This window comes from Myxocyprinus asiaticus, chromosome 1, assembly GCF_019703515.2.
Source record: "Myxocyprinus asiaticus isolate MX2 ecotype Aquarium Trade chromosome 1, UBuf_Myxa_2, whole genome shotgun sequence".
Classification (NCBI taxonomy): Eukaryota; Metazoa; Chordata; class Actinopteri; order Cypriniformes; family Catostomidae; genus Myxocyprinus; species Myxocyprinus asiaticus.
The window spans coordinates 61,553,624-61,576,921 of record NC_059344.1 but is presented as its reverse complement, the minus strand read 5'-3'; the positions used below and the strand labels follow the sequence as shown (position 1 = coordinate 61,576,921).

At 37.6% G+C, this 23,298-nt stretch overlaps 1 protein-coding gene across 4 annotated transcripts in view; it reads right to left on the bottom strand.

Annotated features, from left to right (window-relative positions):
• Positions 1 to 926: 926 nt before the first annotated feature.
• Positions 927 to 23,298, bottom strand: part of csnk1g1 (casein kinase 1, gamma 1) — a 57,950-nt gene continuing 35,578 nt past the window's right edge. The window contains exons 11-14 of one of the 4 annotated variants that reach the window (XM_051700872.1): positions 16,719 to 16,829; positions 11,416 to 11,522; positions 8,026 to 8,049; positions 927 to 2,547 (exon numbers count right to left, since the gene is read on the bottom strand). In XM_051700872.1, the coding sequence (XP_051556832.1) occupies positions 2,493 to 2,547; positions 8,026 to 8,049; positions 11,416 to 11,522; positions 16,719 to 16,829 (297 nt within the window). In that variant the 3' untranslated portion in view covers positions 927 to 2,492. The remainder of the gene's footprint in view (positions 2,548 to 8,025; positions 8,050 to 11,415; positions 11,523 to 16,718; positions 16,830 to 23,298) is intronic. The other 3 variants (XM_051700915.1, XM_051700980.1, XM_051701064.1) reach the window with 3 other exon arrangements.

The following is a 23,298-nucleotide window of genomic DNA, read 5'->3' as shown; positions in this document are numbered from 1 at the left end:
CATGGATTTAATGCTGTGAATAGGCGAATGGCGAATAATCCCTGTCTTAAAGGGATAGTTCACTCAAAATGTACTCATTTATTCACCCCTCATATTGTTTCAAACCTGTCTGACTTTTTCTTCCTTTGTTTTTTTTTGGGGGGGGGGGGCGTTGGAACAACATAAGGGGTGAGTAAATGACAGAATTTTCATTTTTGGGTGAACTATCCCTTTAAATATTGAGCTCCGGAAAGGACTGCCTCATCCTAAGCATAAGAGGTCAAGGGCTGCCCTGTCTCAGAGCCGCTTATGGCCACTATAAAAGGAATAGTTCATTCAAAAATGAAAATACTCTCATTGTTTTCTCACCCTCATGCCATTTCAGATGTGTATGACTTTCTTTTTCTGCAGAACATAAAGGAAGATTTTTAGAAGAATATCTCAGCTCTGTAGGTCCTTACAATGCAAGTCAATGGTGGCCAGAACTTTGAAGGACCAAAAAGCACATAAAGGCAGCATAAAATTGATCCATAAGACTCCAGTGGTTAAATTCATGTCTATGATATACAATCTAACTCCTTTTTCACTATAAATCTTTACATCAGCAGTCTCCTTGGCGATCATGACTTCCAGCTCGATTTCACATTTTAGCGTCATTTAGCGCTCCACATGCGTCAAGCACTATGAAGTATAATCGGGCTTGAAATCATGATTGAGCCAAGAGACTGCAAATGGCAAGATGTATAGTGAAAAAGGAATTCATTTTGGTCTGTTCTCACCCAAAACCGATCGGATCGCTTTAGAAGACACTGATTAAACCACCGGATTAATTTTATGCTGCCTTTATGTGCTTTTTGGAGCTCCAAAGTTTTAGTCACCATTCACTTGCATTGTACGAACCTACAGAGCTGAGATATTCCTCTAAAAATCTTTGTTTGTGTTCTGCAGAAAAAGAAAGTCATACACATCTGGGACGGCATGAGGGTGAGTAAATGATGAGATTAAATGAATTATTTTTGGGTGAACTATCCCTTTAACAAACGAGCATTTACAAAGATGGGCTTGTTTTTTTTTTTGTTTTATCACTTTCTGCCACATACTCTGATTCTTATTCATTAGATTCAGTGACTAAAACCTCCTAAAAGAACTGAGATGCATATTGCATTGGTATGAAGGCATGGGAGGAGTTTTTTAACATCATATTGCAGAGAGACTCTGCCCGAGTTGTAGTGTTAAGGCATTGAATTGAGATGCTTTGCAGTGGCAGTCACTATAGTCAGTCTGCATCCTCCCAGATTTGATCTCATTTCACCTCTTGAGTCTTACACAACTACTAACGGTGGCAAACCAGCTTTATATGAACACGTTTAGGCATAAGACCCATGGCCACCCTGGCACAAAAACTCATCCTGAATTATAAGCAGTTTTCTAGCATTAAAAAAACAACATCTATCAGGGACTGTTTCTAGAAATAATAAAATGACTATATGAATAGAAAGAGTTTGTTTTCCGATACAAAAGAGAACCACAAAAGCGAGAGAAGGAAAGTCTCACTGGCCACCTCAGCTAATAGAAAAGCATCCAGATTTACGTCAAAGCGGTACGATATCGTAAGAGGAGAAAGCAGCATGACTGGCTGGTGGGTTTGTAGTGGGAGGAGTGCTTTAGAACAAGCAGCTTAAATACTAGTCAGTGGAACATCACATTAACTCGAAATCGCCGTCGTCCCATCACACCATCAGAGCTGTTTACGTCACACTTTCACAAAGTTCACGTGTAAAGGCCAGTTAGCATCGTTAAGACAGTTACTCGTTTATTACTCGCCTGTGTACATTAATCACTCCGACAGACGTTCAAATGCTAGTCATATTCTAAGGCTTGGACCATTTCCTGCAGCGTGAGAACCAACAATCAGCCAACAAATATACAAACAAACATAAAAAAAAATAAAAAATAAAGGTTAAGCGGACAGAGCAAGATCATGCGCTAGCCGCATCTCCATCTCGCGTTGAGTTGAGAGTTGGAGTGGGCCGCGGTGGTGATTTGAGCTTCAGCGTAGGCGACTTTCTCTCTCTCCCTCTCGCCGTCTATATCACACAATGGGTTAGAATTGCGTCCGTCATGCAGGAAGAGTACGAGAGGGCACATTCAGAGACTCCCTCGCCTTAACGTCCACCACCAGGGACAAAGAGAACGTAAACTAAGCGAGACAGCAAATGAAGTGCGGTGCTTTTCCAGTGCTTGTGTGTGAATATCCAAGAGAAAGTCCGAGGAAGCTGATCTGGAGGACTGTCGCTGCCTAAATGAACGTGAAAAATAAAAAAAATAAAAAAAATCACAAACAAAAATAAAAGACAATCCCCGTAGAGGCAACATGTGCATGCCTCTTCGTTTTCTAACGTAGGTCCCCTTGAACCGTTTTGAGGGCTCGCTGTAGTCGGCTTGTAAAATTTCTTTATTTGAACGCTCTAAAAACAAGCAAAGGAACGGGTTCGTGTGGAGAGGCCAGAGGTTCATTTGTGCCGTGGTGTGTTCTTCTTCCTCTTCCTCTTGAAGAAACAGCAGCACCTGGGGAAGGACACACAGGTTAACGTCAGTGCAGGAAGCTGATTGGCTGATTCAAAAATGACAAGCCTCACAGCAAGAGATAACATAGCTTCTGCCATATTACTACACATGTAGGGCTGGGCGATATAGCCAACATTATTTACACTTATGACCATGTTTGATGAACACTGCAATATCTGTGTGTTGTGCTCTAAAATTAAAGGAACCATCATTTCAACCAAATAGCAATTGCTGCCAAGAAGATTCAAAATGTTTAATGTAAGAACTATGAAAACAGTATAAAGTCTGTAAAAAAATAAGGTAATTTCCATACTCTTTTTCAGTAAATATTACAAGGATATTTAATTATTTTCATTTATATGCACCAATATAACAATGCACAGTAATAAACAGCAATCTTTACTTTAATATATTTCACTTAAATGAAAAATACAGAGCACCTCAGAGGGCAGGGAGCGATTTCTGTTCTGAAATAGCTTTGCATTACCTCGCAATACGTTTTACGAAAATTAACCATGGTGTAACTCTAGTAACCGTAGTTGAACTACGGTATTTAGTAACCATATTATATTTATGATATTTGTTGTAAAACTGTAGCAATAATACAGGAAAACCACAACTATGGTAATACATCATTAATTCTGACAACAACAAAAAAATGGTTTATTACAGTAAAACCAGGGTTAATTTGTGATACAAGTACCACGGATTTTACTAGATAGCCGACATTCAGTTAACTGCTTGATATGTCACTATTCGAATACCAAAATCACTATACGGTTATTCTACACATGCAATAGAGGTCTTCAAGCTGACCCGAACTCGATGAGTTCTGACAAACCGTCTGGTTTTGGGTCAGTTTTTCCAAGTATAGGGCGAGTTAGGGGCTGTTCAAACATGCTTTTCTGTGCATCTGTGCTGTTTTGCTATGCACTGTTAACACGTGCTGGATGGACAGATTTGACTGATGGCTTATTGCTCACGGTGCACTTTATTTGTTGCTATTTTGAGTAGTGTTTGAGGAAATTTCATTGCAATAAACATTCTTTATTCCTGCGTCCCGACAAAAAAAAACAAAAAATGATTAACCGTTCATGAAACCGTGCACATGCCTAGTTTTTACTACAAAAAGAGGTTACATGGTTCCTGCAGAATTACTAGTAAAGCCATGCTTAATTTTTAAAAGTTTTTATGGTGGAATCCATGGTTTTAAAAACCATAGCCTACTTGTACTACAAATTAACCGTGGTGTGTTACTATAGAAAAACGTAGTAACCATGTTTATTTGGCTGAATGATTAGGACTTTTATTACAATAGTTTCGGTTTTCCTTTTTACTATGGTTTTACTATGAATGTCATGGTTAAAATACGGTTTCTGTAGTAAAACCATAGTACATTTTATGGTTATGGATATACTACAAATAGCATTGTTGAACTCTAGTTATTGTAGTAACACCATGGTTAATTTCCAGAAGGGATGAATGAAGGTTTTGTGAGGGAACCCAAAATAATTGTGAGTGAACACAATAAGTACTGCTAGGAAACACAAAACTATTTCAGAAAATAACTATTTTCCATAGTAACATTTTTGATCGATGACACAAACGAATCGTTGAATCAGTTTTGGATCGCTTCATTGAAATAGACAGTTTGCACCCATTGTACAAAGGGGCCTCAGTTTGTTCCTGGCAGGCAGCAGATGCCCTATCCCCACCCCCACCCTAATCCTAACCATATGGAGCCAGCAAGGCTGAGGAGCCTGCCAGGAACAACGTATGGCAACTTTCTCCCATCGCGACAGTTTGCACTGATTCACGGAAATGAATCGAACTTCCCAATTCTATCGCCATTTTTAACACTGGGGTTTAATGTTATAAAAGCACGTCTTAAGGCTCACGAACTCGCAGGCCACAAAACAAGGCAGGTGCGCAAATTTGTCTAATGACGTTTTTCTAAGAAACTTAAATGAACAAATTAAAAAAAATGCTTTAAAAAAATTGAAATATTAATTTCATCATTGTTGAACAAGTTACTCAAGTAATCCACTAAAAAGTACTTCAATAAAATGGTAATGATGTTTCTTTGCAGATTAATACTTTAGCGATACCGTAATCACATTACTAACTTCTTTACTTTTAAGTTAATTTCTGAAACTTTCACAGGAAAGTTTCTTTCTGCTCGACGAATTCAAAATAATGTATACTTCTTACTTGTTCACTGTTGCATGCAATTCATACTCTCGTTTTTCCCCTTACAATGACTCGTTACGGGGGTGCACTCCCTTCAGCTGTCACAGAAACGCGAACAGATGTACATATTAATAATTCAAGTTATAAATGAATTCTACATAAATCGTATTTTTGAAAAATGTGTAACCCAAGTAATGTACTTCAAAACAATTAATTGAAAGTCAGTAACTAATCTGATTACAAGAATTTAAAATGTAATGTGTTACACAACTATAAAAGTTGCATTACGCCTAACACTGCATTTCACAATGTTTCCTAATTCCATAATTGCCTGCAAAATATTCGTGACTATTCCATATAATTGCCCAGCCCTACACACATGCGCTATCAGTATGTAGCAGGTATGTAGGCCATGCTACATATTGTCAGCATTGTCAAAAACAGCCATTTGAATGCAATAGTATATCCTTATTGACCTAAATGCTTGCTGCCTATGAATGACAACAAGTAGAAGTTAACAGAAGGGGAACTTAAACACATTTGCGTTTGGATAAAAGCATTGGCGACAGAGTGTTGAATAGCTAAAACAAAACAGAATGGGTTGGGAGGAAACAAGGCGCATGCAAAGGAAGAGAACAGCTCCAGACTGACACACTGAAAAGTGAAAGACTTCACTAAACATGTTCCTAATGGATGCTGCAAAACAGCCAGTATATCTGCGCATCAGTCGCTGGCTGTATCGTTTCTGGTTACTAACAAGAAATAAAACAATTTGTACTGAATAGTGTCCCACAAATATTTAGATCCTTAACCAAGTCCCTTATTTTACTGAATTACAGTATATTCCCTTTAATATTTTTAATTGTTGTAAAAAAAAAAAAAAAAAAAAAAAAAAAAATTATGTACAGAATAACTGAAAACAGGTAGTTTTGATTTTCACATTTCTGGAAAAAAATTTATAAAAAATAAAGTGGTGCTTGCAGTTTCAAATTTCTCACTCTCCCTAGAGATTACATTCTAATAAAAAAGAAAGAATTTTTAAAAAATAAATTCAATTAAAAAGTCAATTATTCTGATTCTGACACAGTTACCACTTTGTGAGAGGTACAAATTAATCTTGGCAATCTCAAGACATTTTTTTCAGATAATTTTAGGATGAATAATAATAATAATAATAATAATAATAATAATAATAAATATAGCTGCAAGCAGCAATTAAGGGGCCAAGCACATCAACCATTATTAGGCACAACAATGGCAAAAAAAGAAGTAATTAAAGCAGTCTGGTCATGATTTTAAGCAAAATGGTTGAAAAACCATGAATATTATCAATTGCAATGGGACATAAAAGCTTATTAATTTTGATCAACAGGTGGTGCTGTCACCAAATTGATATAGCGTGGTTAAGGTGCGGTCATGATGACACAAAGTTTCGTGTCAATACGGCAAAGCGTTGCCGAGATAAGAGCCTGAAAACCATTCTAGCACTGTGCCATCAAATTCATTGTTGAATTAAACGAAAACGGTTTGGATCTATCACCACGAAATCCATAACTTTTTTTCGGCATGGTCTGAAGGTGATCTGATTCGATTTTGGTTAAAATCTGACAAATGCTTGAGGAGGAGTTAGAAAAAGTAGGTTTTTAAAGGATTTCAAAATGACGGACAGGAAGTTCGATCGAACATGGCATAATTGGTATCCACGTTCTCAGCATGACTCATGGAATCTACCAAGACTGATCTCATGACAATAGCACAAAGTAATCAAAAGTTATTCGCATTTTATGAAAATTTGGTTTAACTTTACACCAGAGGGTGGCGCTGTCCCAAAACTTTGAGTACCTTCAGGGCATTATGCCAATGACACATGACGAGTTTTGTAACGATATGTCAATGAGTTTGAAAAATAAAGCGTTTTATAACTAAATTCAAAATGGAGACGCCCAAAATTTGGTATCATTCCACTCGGCATACCGCACAGAATCTAACAAGACCAGATTTGTGATTTTATGTGAAACCGTTCAGAAGTTTATAAGCAAAAATATGCATTTTTCATATCTCGTGACCACTAGGTGGCACTGTACCGAAACTGTGCAGGTGCCCTCAGCTCATGGTTGTCATAACACACACCAAGTTTGGTGTGAATAAGCTAAAACGTTGCAGAGATATATCCTCATGTCCAATTTGGTGTGCTCTACGTCAAATTTGTTTGCGCGTTATACGAGAACTGTTTGACTAATCAACTTGAATTCCATAGCTTTTTGTCAGCCTGGTCTGAAGATGATCTTTACATTTTTGTGCAAATCGGGCAAACGGTCTAGGAGGAGTTAGAAAAAGTAGGTTTTTTGAAAAATTCAAAATGGCAGAAACATTTTCAAGACGGAAAACGATGACATAAGGTGCAATCGATTTGTCTTGAGCAAAGGAATCAGAGGAAAAATCATTTTGATTCTAGTGTGAAACTTTGGGCAGTTGGTGGCGCTAGAGGGTTTGAGGTAGAGACTCCAAATGTGCTCCAGTTAATGTTCAGACTGTCCTCTATCTGTGTGCCAAATTCCATAACTTTCCCACTTACGGTTCTATGGGCTTCCATAGACTCAATCCGGAAGAAGAAGAGGAATAAAAAGAACACTAACGATTACAATAGGTGCCTACGCACTTTCAGTGTTTGGCCCCTAATAATTGTTCATTTGAAAATGTGACCATTTTAAAAAGTGGCTAATTGATGCACAACTGTAATGCGGTCAACAAACCAGCAATTACTTCACAGACATAAAAAAAAAAACAAACAAAAAAACAACAACATTTAACACCTTTGGAATGTGCCAACCCAACAGAATCTAAAATTCAACAATGATGTGGTACAAAATGTGAATAGTTTTACATTATAAATTATTCTTTCAAAAATTAAGCAAGCTGTTGTAGAATTGGTAATTCAGTAAGATGAGATTTGATTAAGGGCTGCACATTGCATTGTACGAGTGCAATTTTAGATGGTACAGACTTCTACATTCTCATGTAATCTTTGGGCTTGCAGTATGTAAATAAGTAGAGATATTAGAGACTTCTCAGCATACTTCCAATCAACATTCAAAAATTTCACAGTCTCTGAAATCAGACTTTATCAGGCCTCTCTCTTCCTGTTTCAAACTCAGAGCATGAATAACTACATCTGCATTTAACTGCATTAGCAGATCTGAGTCTTAATGCAAGCTAGATCTCTATGGCCACAGTCTAGGCTGGTCCACTCCGCTTTAGGTTTGATGTGGACTGGAGAGAGGGACTCACCACAGGTTGAGCATTTTCACGCAGCTACAGAAGAGTGTGAAAAGAGAAAAGACAGAGATTATTACACAGAGGTGAGACAAACTTAATGATGGCAACATGAGACCAACAGAAAGACACGAGAGAGAGAGAGAGAGAGAGAGAGAGAGAGAGAGAGAGAGAGAGAGATTTGGAAGAACTATCCCTTTATAAGTGGAAAGTGTTGAAAGAGAATAAATATAAGGAATTTGTATTAAAGTAGTGTTGTCCTCAGCTCACCAGCCCACTGCTCTAGTGAATATGGTACAAGATGCACACACTTCAGTAATTACAGGCCAGAATGTATCCTGCTGATTGGTCAATTGGTCTTGAGCCAGTTTAAATGTACAATGATATGTAGAAATTGGATTGATAAGTTTTGTACTTTCTACATTGTGGGTGATCCAACTATTTAATATATGGGTGTTTCTCAACTTCGACACTTTCATGCCCCAGGGGTTGATTTTCACCAAAACAAACAGATTTCATATTTTATATATATATATATATATGTCTCATTAAAATAAGAGTTGGAAACTTTTGACCAGGCCTTCATTCATTTTTGCTCCTTTTTTTTTTAAATGCTTTTTATATACAAATTTGACTGTTTTAGCCTTGTATGAGACCCAAACTTTCAATATTAAAATATGAAAATCCATTATGATAGGTGTGGGTGAGAACCAGATCAATATTTATGTGTATTATACTACAAATGCCCACTTCCACATTCTTCTTTTGTTTTTGGCGATTCACTTTCTTCGCATATATTGCCACGTACTGGGTAGGAAGGAGAATTGCTAGTAAAAAAAGGACTTAAATATTGATCTATTTTCACCCACACCTATCATATTGCTTCTGAAGACATTCATTTATCCACTGGAGTCGTGTGGATTACTTTTATGCTGCCTTTATATGCTTTTTGGAGCTTCAAAGTTTTGACCTCAATTCACTTGCATTGTATGAACCTACAGAGCTGAACTATTCTTCTAAAAATCTTCATTTCTGTTCTGCAGAAGAAAGAAAGTCATACACATCTGCAAGACAAAGGAGGCGACAATTTGATTACATTTTTTAACTTTTTGTAATTTACATCACTGTCATTCCCACCACAGAATTCTGTTAGACACAATACAGAATTTGGGATGTGGTGGAAATGACACTGTGGTAGGAATTTTCATGACTTTCAGAAAATCATGTGATGCATGTACATACACTGTTAGACATTGTTCGTAGACCAATCGAAAAATAAATATTGAAGAAAAAAAAATAATTATTGGGACATTTTAGAAATCCACAGTGCTAAAAGTGCCCGAAGTTGAAGAAACACACATATATGCATAAATGTACAGTATACACACTATTAAAATATATAGTCTCTCTCTCCTCTGGAAAAACAGACCAAAAATATCTTGTTCATTGGGGCGTATACAAATATTTGTCCAATAAAACGCTATGCAATGAGAATGTCCCTTCCCAGTATTCAAACTGAGGGGGGCCGGGGGTCCCGGACCCCCCATAATACTAGAAACCCGAGTGTGCCACACATTGTTTTCTGAAGGAACGTACAGACGGTGACTGAGTGGATCCTCATTTACACCTCACAATAATGGTAAGATATAATTCTTCTTTGATTTATGATTGTTGGTACACCTAATCATCTTTTATCTTAAGACTAAACTGTTGCTAGAGGCTAATTAGTATGCATGCAGTTAACATGCAAATATTTTTGCAGGTATTAATCAAATTTTATATGTTAGCTCACAATCAAACTATTGTGAAGTTATTAAAGGAATATTCCGGGTTCAATACAAGTTAAGCTCAATCGACAGCATTTGTGGCATAATGTTGATTAAAAAAGGCAAAAATCGAAGTTACAGTGAGTCAATGTCAATGGGGCCAATTTTTGGAGAGTTTAAAGGCAGAAATTTGAAGCTTATAATTGTATAAAAACACTTGCATTAATTCTTCTGTTAAACCTCATATATTACTTGTGAGGTAAAGTTGTTTAATTCATAATTTTTACAGTCATGTTTGCTGACATTACATTGTCATGGTAACGGAGTTGTAAAACAGGCTATAACTTTACACAGAAAAGATTAGTAAGTGATGTTATCAAACTAAAATCATGTTTACACGCATATCCTTTATGTCTTGTGGCTACACTTTTGAAACAGTGAGTATTTTAACATTTAAAAGTTGGCACCCATTCACTTCCATTATAACTGCCTCACTGTTACCCAGATTTTTGCTTCTTTATTTTTGGTAGGGATCCCTGTAAGAATTAGTTATTCAGTTCAAACGGGAAAGACCCGTGTTTTTGGGAGGTTGATGTAAGGGGGACCCCCCCACCCCCCAAGAGCTCTGACTCAATTTGAACACCGTTCCTTCTCTCTAAATACAAAAACTCAAGGTTCATGCCTGTGTCGCAAGCGTGCAAAAGCCCTTCAGGTATTTCGCAGAAAAGTTCAGAATTCTCAGTCATATCAATTGCTGGTCTTTTTGTCTTTTTTGGAGCAGCCACAGTCCCCATCCACTTTTATCCACAATTCCAAAACTGACTAGTACAATTTTTACTAATGTAAGCCTACTTTACATTGCTTTGCTGCAAGTGGCAATGTTCCAGCATTATAGGCAGAATATTTAAATAATGATACCTAATATCATCAAGGCAAAAAGGAAATACACAGAGGAGTGGAGGATCAGAGAGATCAGAAGATGTCTGCAGAGCATTAATACTGTGTAATAACCATGGCGACCTTGTGTGTTTGTGCCGTCGAGTTAACTGATAAAGCCTGCTGCACTTGCAGCGCTACTTTCATTAATAAATCAAAGACACACAGCTTTTTAAGATAACAAAGAACTATAAGAATAAGTGTTTGTAATTATATCAGACAGGATGTTTTATATAACTGAAACTCAAATGCACAGGGACATTAGGTGCATTAAAAGAAGAGTTTAATTGCCTTTTTATAACAGGCGAACTCACTGGCTGCACTCATTATGAATTGTGCCTTATACACTTTCAACGTAAATATGAGCTCGGTTGCAAAACCTAGTGAACTGCCTACCTAAACAGCATTTTTAAGGCATCATATGTGCCATGATAAACATTTGTTGTTGGCTGACTGTACCTGTTGAGTTTACCGATCAGCTGATGCACTGAAATATAATTTACTCTACAGTTGTCTTGGGAAACGCAATGCTACACTTCCATACACCTGCAGTACACACAACACTACAGAGGAACAGATGGCAATGGAACAGTGAAGGTAAAGGGGAAGTCATGTACAAGACCCTGAGTGCTACAGGACACCTTGTGCCAATAAGACACAAGGTAAAGACAACGGATAGGAGTGTGAAGCTGTGTGCACATACTTGGCCTCATCCACCACCTCCACCTCTGCCTGTGCTGTGATTGGTGCGTTTGAGTGGGCCGCCAGCGGGTCGTCTGCATTTAGTTCACCATTAGTCGAACTCACCACCTGTGGCAGAAAAGCATGAACGAAAACATATCTAAGTCAAATCAGGTGGCATCAGTGTAACGATGCTAATCTGATTTGGCCAAATGAGACAAGATGCACACACTCCCGTCTCAAAGTAATGACAGCTTAAACATATTAGTTTATTTATGCATGTTTACTATTGCAAAGCGAGTTAAATTAGTTGCACTTTTTGTTTTACAATACGTGTACTTTCAGCATACTTAGTGTACTTAACCAAGAAAGTACTGAGTAATATTAGGTAACTACATGTACTTAATATGGGTTAAGTTCAGGGTTGGGTTTAGGTTTAGTATCTAGTAATGACTGTAGTTGTTGTAATTATATAGTATGTAAATGTGGAACAGTGCTGTAAAATAAAGTGCTACCATTAAGTCATTAGCACTGTACTTTTGTAAATGTAAAACAAATAAATAAAAATTATCTATAGAAAAAGCTGGTTAAATCATTCTATCAAACGTTTTTGCCATTTCAGGAATTATTAAACTACATCTGTTATACATTTAATTGGATCCCAATCGAATGTGGTCACAATATGATAATCATGTTATCATTTGATAAAATCAGAAATCAATAAAGTTGACTTGCTCCATGATATGTGGAATCTGTCTTGATGATCAACATGAGAACAAAGCTGAATATTGCACTATTTTGGCAGTACCAAAAAAAGACACAATAAATTATCCTGATGGTTTCAGCCTTTATCTTATGCTGCATTTCATTCAGCTTGTAAAGTCATAATTTCCATTTTCCAACCTCCTACTTGGAAAAGTGCAAAAGAACACCACTTGATTTTAGACTTCCAACTTTGCAACTCCGGCAAAACTCGACTACTCAACTTTGCTGAGATGAGTTAGCGGCACCGAGAGCCACCGTTAACATTTGACAAACATTATTATATACCTCGAGTCTTTAGTGACCCAGCACAAATATCAATCACAAATGGATCAACAAAATGCTCAGATAGTGAAACATTTTAAAAGCATTTTCAAGACAACTCCAAAAAAAAAAAAAAAAAAAAAAAAAACACAGAAAAAATAGAATACATTGTTATATATTGGTGCTTTATTTTTCATATAACAAAGAGATGATGCAACAGATGATAGAACGGGATTCATTACTTCCGAACTTCTCTGGCTGGCTGTCAAAAGCATATTGAGCTACACATAAGATACACATAGGCTTTATTTTCTAAGGCACTTCTTGAGTATAAATAGACGCAAAACTTACATAATTTCAGTTGTTCACCCAAACATCAATAGCCTATGCTACTCCTGTGTTACACTTGCAATAGTTTATTTCCATGTTGTTTCTTCATTAAATAACAATGTCAAATGTAAATCAAGTCAATCAATGAAACATCAGCGCCACCTTGAGTAACAAATAGCATCTATAATTTGTGTGTACACACATACGGGACACTGAAATTCACCATCACTGCGCAGAAAATCTACACATGGTAGCAATTTGTATGAATATTGCACTCATTTGTCTCGTAATAAACAAAGAAACAGATATCCTGTCATAGTAAACTTAAATAGATATGAAATATGGTTTATAGAAGTGGAAATATATATTGCGAAACTATTACTAATCTTGGGTTACGGGGGCCTGGGTAGCTCAGTGTTAAAGACGCTGGCTACCACCCCTGGAGTTCGCTAGTTCGAATCCCAGGGCGTGCTGAGTGACTCCAGCCAGGTCTCCTAAGCAACCAAATTGGCCCGGTTGCTAGGGAGGGTAGAGTCACATGGGGTAACCTCCTCGTGGTCCCTATAATGTGGTTCGTTCTCGGTGAGGTGCGTGGTGAGTTGAGCGCGGATGCCGCGGTGGATGGCGTGAAGCCTCCACACGCGCTATGTCTCCGTGGCAACGTGCTCAACAAGCCATGTGATAAGATGCGTGGGTTGACGGTCTCAGATGCGGAGACAACTGGGATTCGTCCTCCGCCACCCGGATTGAGGCGAATCACTACGCGAACACGAGGACTTAAAAGCGCACTGGGAATTGGGCATTCCAAATTGGGTGAAAAAGAAAAAAAAAAGAAAAAATCTTGGGTTACTAAATACCCTATACACTTTTGGTATCGTTCTTATTTTAAACAATTAGAAGGAAAAAAATAAATATCGAACTTCTGGCATTTTTTTTTAATTTGTATTGTTAGATGATTCATATAAGAAAGGCTGAGGAATACTAAAGAACAAACCCCAAAAAATGGATGAGGTAAAGGAGGTGGAATGATACCCCAGGTCACTAAAGACTATTTCAGTCTTTTTCAACCCTGCATTTGAGAGTAAAGCGAATAAATAACTAGCAAATAAAATGCATTAATGAGACAAAGTTTGCACATTACATAATAATAAAAACAGTTTTAAACATTCACAGTAGGTCACTGTATCACCAACTACCTCCCGGTAAATGCACACTGTGATACACGTCACTATTATTATTATATATACACATTACGATGCGTCACAATGTCACAATTGTTACTGCTTAAAACAAATTCTGAAATGGTTTACCATTGTAAACAAACATGATGACATGGTACTCCATAAAGAAAGCGAGACCAAAATGGTGTCAAATGTGCAAGAGAAACATCCGCAATCAGTTTCAATCTCTCGTATTAGAAAAGACTAACCAATTTAAGTTTCCACTTATTTCAACAACCTGCTTCTTCATTAATTGAACAGTCTGAAATTATATGAATGCACACATCAAAAAAGTTCACATAAAATAAATCTTGATACATGGATCTAAAGTACTGATTCAATAGATCGCAACAGTCGGGTTCCCGAATCAATCAAGCTGCGCAGTGACCACCAACTCTGATGACGCACTGTGAATGACACAATCGAGTCGGTCTCCCTACACTCTCAAATTACTTGTATATTTGCACATGAATATTTTCCAATAGACTTAAAATATATTGTTGCTATACTTCTATTTAACAACTTTAAATTAAGAGTTTTATATTTTTCCATAATTCTTTATTTGATTACGCCATTCACAATGCTTCGAGTATTGTAGGTCATGCACTCATTAAAGACGGTAAGTACACAGTCTTGTACTTTTGTCTTTTTGTCTGATTTTCAAATTCTTTTTTGCTTCAAAACAATGTCTGCAATGGTGTGATTCACCCGGATGGTTTTGTTCATGGCTTAGAACTTCCTATGAAATCCCCTTGGAACAAATGTATGGGAAAAATACTTACGGAACCAAGACAGCTGGAAAAGTGGGCGGGCACTGTTGCACTCATACACTGTAAGCCCTAATGCTGTCATTACTGGAAAAATCAAGTTGTCTTAATTTAAAATTACTTTAAATGTTACATTTTGGGCTCAAAACATCTATGTTCCTTGAACTTATTTATCTTACAAATCTATAGATTTTAAGAGTTACTAACTAAAATGATCGAGTACAAAATAGAAGCTATGGGGAATACCCATAATCTCTTGTACCTGAATTATCTCTGTTTCCTTGGTCAAAGGGAATTTATGGGGGCATTTAAATAGTTGTTAATTAAAATAAATTCCAGAAATATAGAGGTTTTATATCTTTTGTAGTATTACACTATGTAACACAATTTTTGCTCCTGGGTAGTAAGTGTTATTTCCTAATTGCTTATGCCTCAAAAGTATATAAAATGGCTATTATTCCCCACAAACTTTGCTTTTGTGACCAGGACTGTGATATTTTTAAATGTACCTATTTCCAGTGAGAAAACGGGCGAATTTGTGTCTTTTCGTTCACATAAAGTCAGAGAAAAACAACATATGAATCCAAAATCCTTCTTTATCTCAGACAGCTTAGGGAAGAATTCTTGAAGGTAATTAAAAGCTGCCAACTCCTTATCTAGAGCTCTGACAAATTGTTTCATAAGGCCCAATTTGCTGTGCAGTGGTGGCATCAGCACCTTCCGGGGGGTCCACCAGTGGCTCCCACTTGACGTTGCTCCTCCCCACAGAGAGGTGTGGCCAGTCCCACCTGTGGTAGTGCACCTTGGTGTACCTGCTGTCCCAAAGGCAAAGATAGCAGGGAAACTTGGTAAAACCGCCTTGGAGACCCATCAGGAATGCCACCATTTTGAAGTCTCCTATGACCTCCAAGCCGTACTCATCATACTTCAAGGCGTCCAGCAAGGTCTTGCTGCTGTTGTAATCTTCTTTGAGGTGCACCGAGTGAGCCAGGGGAAGAGACAGGTACTTGTTACCATTATGGACCAGCACGGCTTCGAATATTACTTTAGTATAAATACATGTTAATTTGGATTCATATGTTGTTTTTTTCTGACTTTATGTGAACGAAAAGACACAAGTTCGCCCGTTTTCTCATTGGAAATAGGTACATTTCAAAATATCACTGTTCTGGTCACAAAAGCAAAGTTTGTGGGGAATAATAGCCATTTTCTTTACTTTTGAGGCATAAGCAATTAGGAAATAACACTTTTATGTTATGTTGTTTTGTTGCAAATAGTTGTTTGGAGTGATGACAGCATTAGGGTGATCTGTGTCCCCTTTGGTCAAGTTGGACCCTGTTAACACGATCTCAATTCTCCTTGTGCATGTGTAACTGAAGTACAGGTATGTATGCATTTCACTGGAGAACTAAGTTTTTTTAATGAGTGACCTAGAATCGGTTATTATCTTCTTTATGAGCTGTGTTATTGTACTATTCTAATTTGAGTCAATATAACTAAAATGATTAAGTAGAAACAACAATATTTAAACAGGCTATCTGAGTTGAGTCTACTTGCATCTACAAGGTTGGCCCAAAAAAAAAAAAACGGGGCCACTATGTTTGATTGCTCATATCTTGAAAATGCATAGAGGCATTTGCACAATTTTTGGCATACTTCTACGACTTTTTGTAAATAACAAAACTGTCACTGTGAGGTCATCGTGAGCAATAACTTGCTACAAATAAATAAATAAGTCAATTGTTTAGCTAAGTTTTCAATGGCAGCAAACTTAGGTGCATCTCTTTCGCCTTTCGCCATGTGGCCCCGTTTTATATTATACATACTACATACTATGGTTTTTAATTAGGACGAGAACAGACGAGAGAGGAACCCATAGAGGAGGAGCTCTACTGTAAGATCTGAGAACAGGTGTGGGGAGCTGCAGATGACTGAAGAAATGAGCACACACAGGAGTTGTCGAGCGAGGGATGAAGCAGTACCTGAACTGAGCCCCCGTGCCTGTCCGCCGCCAGGTGGGAGGTCAGATACGAGGAGTTTGTCTGCCGGTTGGGTTGCACCTCCCAAGCTCCTCTGCGGTCGGAGACAGCCGTCTGGGCAGATGAAGGAGGCGGAGCGGGAGGGAGGGGAGGTGTGGTGAGTGAGTGCAAGAGGGTGGAGTGAAGCCAGGTGGCATGCAGCACAATGCAGGAATGAAAACCAAAGAGAAACAAAGAGCCAGTCAAAGCCAGGAAACGGCATTAGTGACTGAGGACCAAGTTGTCCAATCAAATACAAGCAGCACAAAATAAACAAAAACACATTTAAGGAAAAGTTTGCCCAAAAATGATCATTCTGTCATGCTGTTCCAAACCCGTATGACTTTCTTTGTTAAGCCATTTTTGATGAATATCCAAATCTAACTTTTTACTCAAAATATAAGTATTTTTTTTCAGTGAACGCGAGTTCTTGTGTAAACACGCTTTCCTCTGTAAACAAGCTTCTTCCATAGCACTCATGAAAATGCAATGGATGTCATGGTCTTTACTGAAAAACGTACTTAGCAGGCTTAAGAAGTCTTGGAATATTATGCTTGAGTCTCATGGACTACTTTTATGACACTTTTGAGTCCTTTTTTTAAGCTTAGGGTTAAAATAAGTCACTTTCAACTGCCGTTGTATTAAAAAGACAGACAAGGATATTAGTTACAATTTTCTTTTTGTGTTCTGCCTAAGAAAGATAGTCATACAGGTTTGGAATGACATGATGGTGAGCAAATGCTAACAAAATTGTCATTTTGGGGTAAACTTTCCCTTTAAATAGAGGAAAAGAAACCGAGAACATTCTCCAAGCTGTGAACACCATATGTAGCAAATCAGGCATCCAACATTGAAATTAGACAGTAATATCTGACAGTTATTAAAAACTAAAACTGAACTACCCGTTATGTTAAAGTATATAAAAATCTGAAGGGCATCATATTAAGTCATGTAACTACACAAGAAGACCTTAACATGAAGAGGAACCCATTCTGAGATGTAAGACAAGGACAAACTAATATAAAAATCCAAATGTACATCTGAAATTGTGTTGTGCTGTGGTATGGTTTCAATAAAAGTCCCTTGTGACATGACAATATTAGGAAGGTGTGAATGGGGCCTACACAAATCAGAGCACCTGTGTAAGTGTGCTGTGCTGTTACGGAGCCATTTAAGAGGACAGAGCAGAATTTTATTTTTTCTTAAATAGTTGTGTGTGCCCTCGCAATAGTTTCCGTTCCCTCCCAATACATATGCCACAGTTTTAAAACACTAACCGTATTTTAACCATGATATTCATAGTGAAACCATAGTAATAATACAGGAAAACAATGGTTGATGGTAATAAAAATCATAATTTTGTGGTACACATGGTTTTACAACAAAAACCCTATGGTTACTGTGGTAAAACCATGTTTTTACTACAGTAACCATAGTTTAACCATGGCATTTGTGGTAAAACCATAGTAACCACAAGATTAACCATGGTTAATCTATAATAAACCACGGTTACTATATGGATACAATATACTGTTTTAAAACCATGAGTTCCTCCACAAAAAACATGGTTAGCCTAGTTTTCATAGTTTCTACAATATTACTATAGTAAAACAATGGTTTCCGCCAAAAAACATGGTTGGCCTACTAAAGTCATGGTTACTTCAATATTACTATGGTAAAACCATAAAAAACTACTGTTGCTACAGTCTACAATATTATTATTGTACAACCATGGTTTCCACCAAAAACACATGGTTACTACAGTGTTACTATGGTGAAACCGTGGTTTCCACCAAAAAACAATGATTACTACAGCCTACAATATTCAGTATCTATAGTAAAACCATGTTTCCGCCAAAAAACATGGAACTGTCATGGTTACTATAGAAAAGCCGTGGTTTCCACCAAAAAACATGGCAACTACATGGTAACTACAAAATGTATATAGTTAAACTATGGTAAATTTATTGCGAGGGGACGCAAAACGTATCGCAAGGGAACGCAAAAGTTATTGCAAAGGGAATGCAAACTATTGCAACGGAACGCAGATCTTATTGCGAGGGCACGCAAAAAAAAATCTGAAAAGAAAAAAAAAAATTCCATTCCTGTCTTTTAAAGGGCTCCGTAGTGCTGTAGAGTGATAGAGGAAATGTGCATGTTCTTTCTACCAAAAATCTTGGTAGTAAGGCCTATTCACACCAAGAGTGAAACAACAAAGTGAAATAGAACATCATCCAACGTTTATTTAAACTGAGCACAACGCAAATTTCTGTCAGTATCTACTAAAAATTTGCAGTATCATTCATGTCAGTAGTGCAAACAGTGCAGGACAAGTCAAGGCTAGGGTATACTTTGTTTTTCCAAATTTAGCCCCCAGCACATGCTGTTGAGCGCTCAGCCTTTCAAAAGTATACTCTTTTTTTTTTTTTTTCTCCCCAATTTGGAATGCCCAATTCCCAATGCACTCTAAGTCCTCGTGGTGGCGTAGTGACTCGCCTCAATCCGGGTGGTGGAGGACGAACCTCAGTTGCCTCCGCGTCTGAGAACGTCAACCCACGCATCTTATCACGTGGCTTGTTGAAACATAGTGCGTGCGGAGGCTTCACGCCATCCACCGCGGCATCCACGCACAAATCACCACACGCCCCACCGAGAGCGAACCACATTATAGCGACCACGAGGAGGTTACCCCATGAGACTCTACCCTCCCTAGCAACCGGGCCAATTTGATTGCTTAGGAGACCTGACTGGAGTCACTCAGCACGCCCTGGGATTCGAACTCGCGAACTCCAGGGGTGGTAGTCAGCGTATACTCTTGACCACGAGCCCACTCAGACGCAGTTGCCGCATGCTCACTACGACTGCTCTGTGATATTCTTTTAGTACAGTTAATGTAAGGTTCATGTGCAGATGATGCACACAGACGCAGACAGTCCATGTAAAAAAATAAATAAATAAAAACTGGGCTGCATATGAACAGTCCAAGCGTAATGCTGTTGACAAATTTGTGTTACGCGCACTTTATTTTGCCTTTAAGTGCCAAAGTGCCGAATGCGACGGATGTCGAGTTGCAATGGTTTGAGGCTGTCGACACTGGACGCGATTGTTTTAAAAAGATGACATGCACGACTATCAGCTGTAGCGTCAAGCACGTGCAAAGTGTCATAAATAAATTGGGGTGTCCATAAACTGTCAGCACAACGTGGCGTGATGGTCACATCTAGTGTAGACAGCATAATATTATGGGAGCGATTTGACATGATGCGTTACACCAGTGTAGACAGGGTGTACGACCGATAGTAAAAGCAATGCTTGCCTTGGCAAACTCCATGATTATTAGCTATTGTAATAGCCATGTCACTAGGTGAAATTTAGCTCCCAATGTGAATTGGGTCTGTAGGAATGCATGATTTCCATTTTAAGTCTTTTTCATGGAGAAAATTCACAGTCAGCATGACGCATCTTTACATCTCAGGTGACCTTGAAGGACCAAAGAGATGTGCATTAATTAGGGCTGTTCTGCCCTCTAAACACATTCACTAAACACTAAAACTACATCCAAACTGATGATGATGTGGTTTAAGAGGCCCTTGAGTCTTTCAGCCAAGGAGTTCTAAATGTATCTGCACATTTCTTCCCTCACAAAACCCATAAGAATATAGACCTACACTATGAGTTCACATCGTTGGAAATACTTAATGTCTCTTAAAGAGGGAATTCAACCAAGAATGAAAGTTCTGTCATTATTTTCTCGCCCTCATCTTGTTCCAAAAACAAACCGAGATGTTATGCAGAATGCTAGCCTCATTCACTTTAATAGCATCTTTCCATTTTAAAAAAGTGAATGGTGACTGAGGCTAACATTCTGCATAACATTCTCTTTTTACGTATCACTGAAAAAATGAATGCTGGTTTAGAACATCATAAGGGTGAGTGATGACAGAATTTTCATTTTTGGGTGAACTATCCCTTTTGACAAATTATGTCAACAACACTTAACCTTGAATTCTTTCTTTTAAAAGCCAAAATGAAACTTCAGGACCTGAGAGTTTGAAATAAGGCACCATTTGTGAGATGTGCAAAGCTGCTTTGCACTTGCAAACTTAAGAGGCAAAAGAAGCAGCAGCAAATGAATCAATGAAAAAATTATAATCTTTAGTGATATGTGTAAACAGCATAGTGTTAACTAACTTCTATTCCCAGCAAGCACTCTGATGTATGATAAACTGAAGCAGTGCATGCTGTAGCAGCCAGTGTATTGAGTGGGAGTGCAGTAGGCGGGTCTGATGCTTTCATTTTTAATCTACTGCACTGACCCTCAGAAATCATCTCCACCTCCACCAACAGCTCTGTTCATAAAGTGCAGTGTGATGCACTCTTATTTGGGTGGATCTCACGAAACATGTTTCGTCCAAAAAAAATAATAATAAATAATAATAATATATATATATATATATATATATATATATATATATATATATATATATATATATATAAATAAATGACATATTTACTTTAAGACGTTTTGGATTGTGACATTATTTTATTATTTAAATATTTATGTATTATAACAGTAATTTTAATGTATTTATGAATTAATAATATTAATAATTATTTAATAATAATAATAATATATATATATATATATATATATATATATATATATATATATATATATATATACATACAGTTGTGCTCAAAAGTTTGCATACCCTGGCAGAAATTGTGAAATTCTGGCATTGATTTTGAAAATATGACTGATCATGCAAAAAATCTTTTATTTAAGGATAGTGATCATATGAAGCCATTTATCATCACATAGTTGTTTGGCTCCTTTTAAAATCATAATGATAACAGAAATCACCCAAATGGCCCTGATCAAAAGTTTACATACCCTTGAATGTTTGGCCTTGTTACAGACACACAAGGTGACACACACAGGTTTAAATGGCAATTATAGGTTAATCTCCCACACCTGTGGCATTTTAAATTGCAATTAGTGTCTGTGTATAAATAGTCAATGAGTTTGTTAGCTCTCACATGGATGCACTGAGCAGGCTAGATGCTGAGCCATGGGGAGCAGAAAAGAACTGTCAAAAGACCTGCGTAACAAGGTAATGGAACTTTATAAAGATGGAAAAGGATATAAAAAGATATCCAAAGCCTTGAAAATGCCAGTCAGTACTGTTCAATCACTCATTAAGAAGTGGAAAATTCGGGGATCTCTTGATACTAAGCCAAGGTCAGGTAGACCAAGAAAGATTTCAGCCACAACTGCCAGAAGAATTGTTTGGGATACAAAGAAAAACCCACAGGTAACCTCAGGAGAAATACAGGCTGCTCTGGAAAAAGACAGTGTGGTTGTTTCAAGGAGCACAATACGACGATACTTGAACAAAAATTAGCTGCATGGTCGAGTTGCCAGAAAGAAGCCTTTACTGCGCCAATGCCACAAAAAAGCCCGGTTACAATATGCCCGACAACATCTTGACACACCTCACAGCTTCTGGCACACTGTAATTTGGAGTGATGAGACAAAAATAAAGCTTTATGGTCACAAACATAAGCGCTATGTTTGGAGAGGGGTCAACAAGGCCTATAGTGAAAAGAATACCATCCCTACTGTGAAGCATGGTGGTGGCTCACTGATGTTTTGGGGGTGTGTGAGCTCTAAAGGAACGGGGAATCTTGTGAAAATTGATGGCAAGATGAATGCAGCACATTATCAGAAAATACGGGCAGACAATTTGCATTCTTCTGCATGAAAGCTGCACATGGGACGCACTTGGACTTTCCAGTACAACAATGACCCTAAGCACAAGGCCAAGTTGACCCTCCAGTGGTTACAGCAGAAAAAGGTGAAGGTCCTGGAGTGGCCATCACAGTCTCCTGACCTTAATATCATAGAGCCACTCTGGGGAGATCTCAAATGTGCGGTTCATGCAAGACGACCAAAGACTTTGCATGACCTGGAGGCATTTTGCCAAGACGAATGGGCAGCTATACCACCTGCAATAATTTGGGGCCTCATAGACAACTATTACAAAAGACTGTATGCTGTCATTGATGCTAAAGGGGGCAATACACAGTATTAAGAACTAAGGGTATGCAGACTTTTGAACAGGGGTCATTTCATTTTTTTCTTTGTTGCCATGTTTTGTTTTATGATTGTGCCATTCTGTTATAACCTACAGTTGAATATGAATCCCATAAGAAATAAAAGAAATGTGTTTTGCCTGCTCACTCATGTTTTCTTTAAAAATGGAACATGTATTACCAATTCTCCAAGGGTATGCAAACTTTTGAGCACAACTGTACGTATGTATGTATGTGTATATATATATATAAAATAAATATAAAATAAATATTTACTTTAAGATGTTTTTGGATTGTGACATTATTTTCATTACAACCAAGCAAATTTTTCACTCAAATTCAATACCAGAATGAGTCAGGACGATTTATTTTGAGGTTTTTTTTGTTTTTTGCTTCTGTAATTCTCATTATTTGGTCACAAAGCTAACTTTCATTAGATTCTAATTAC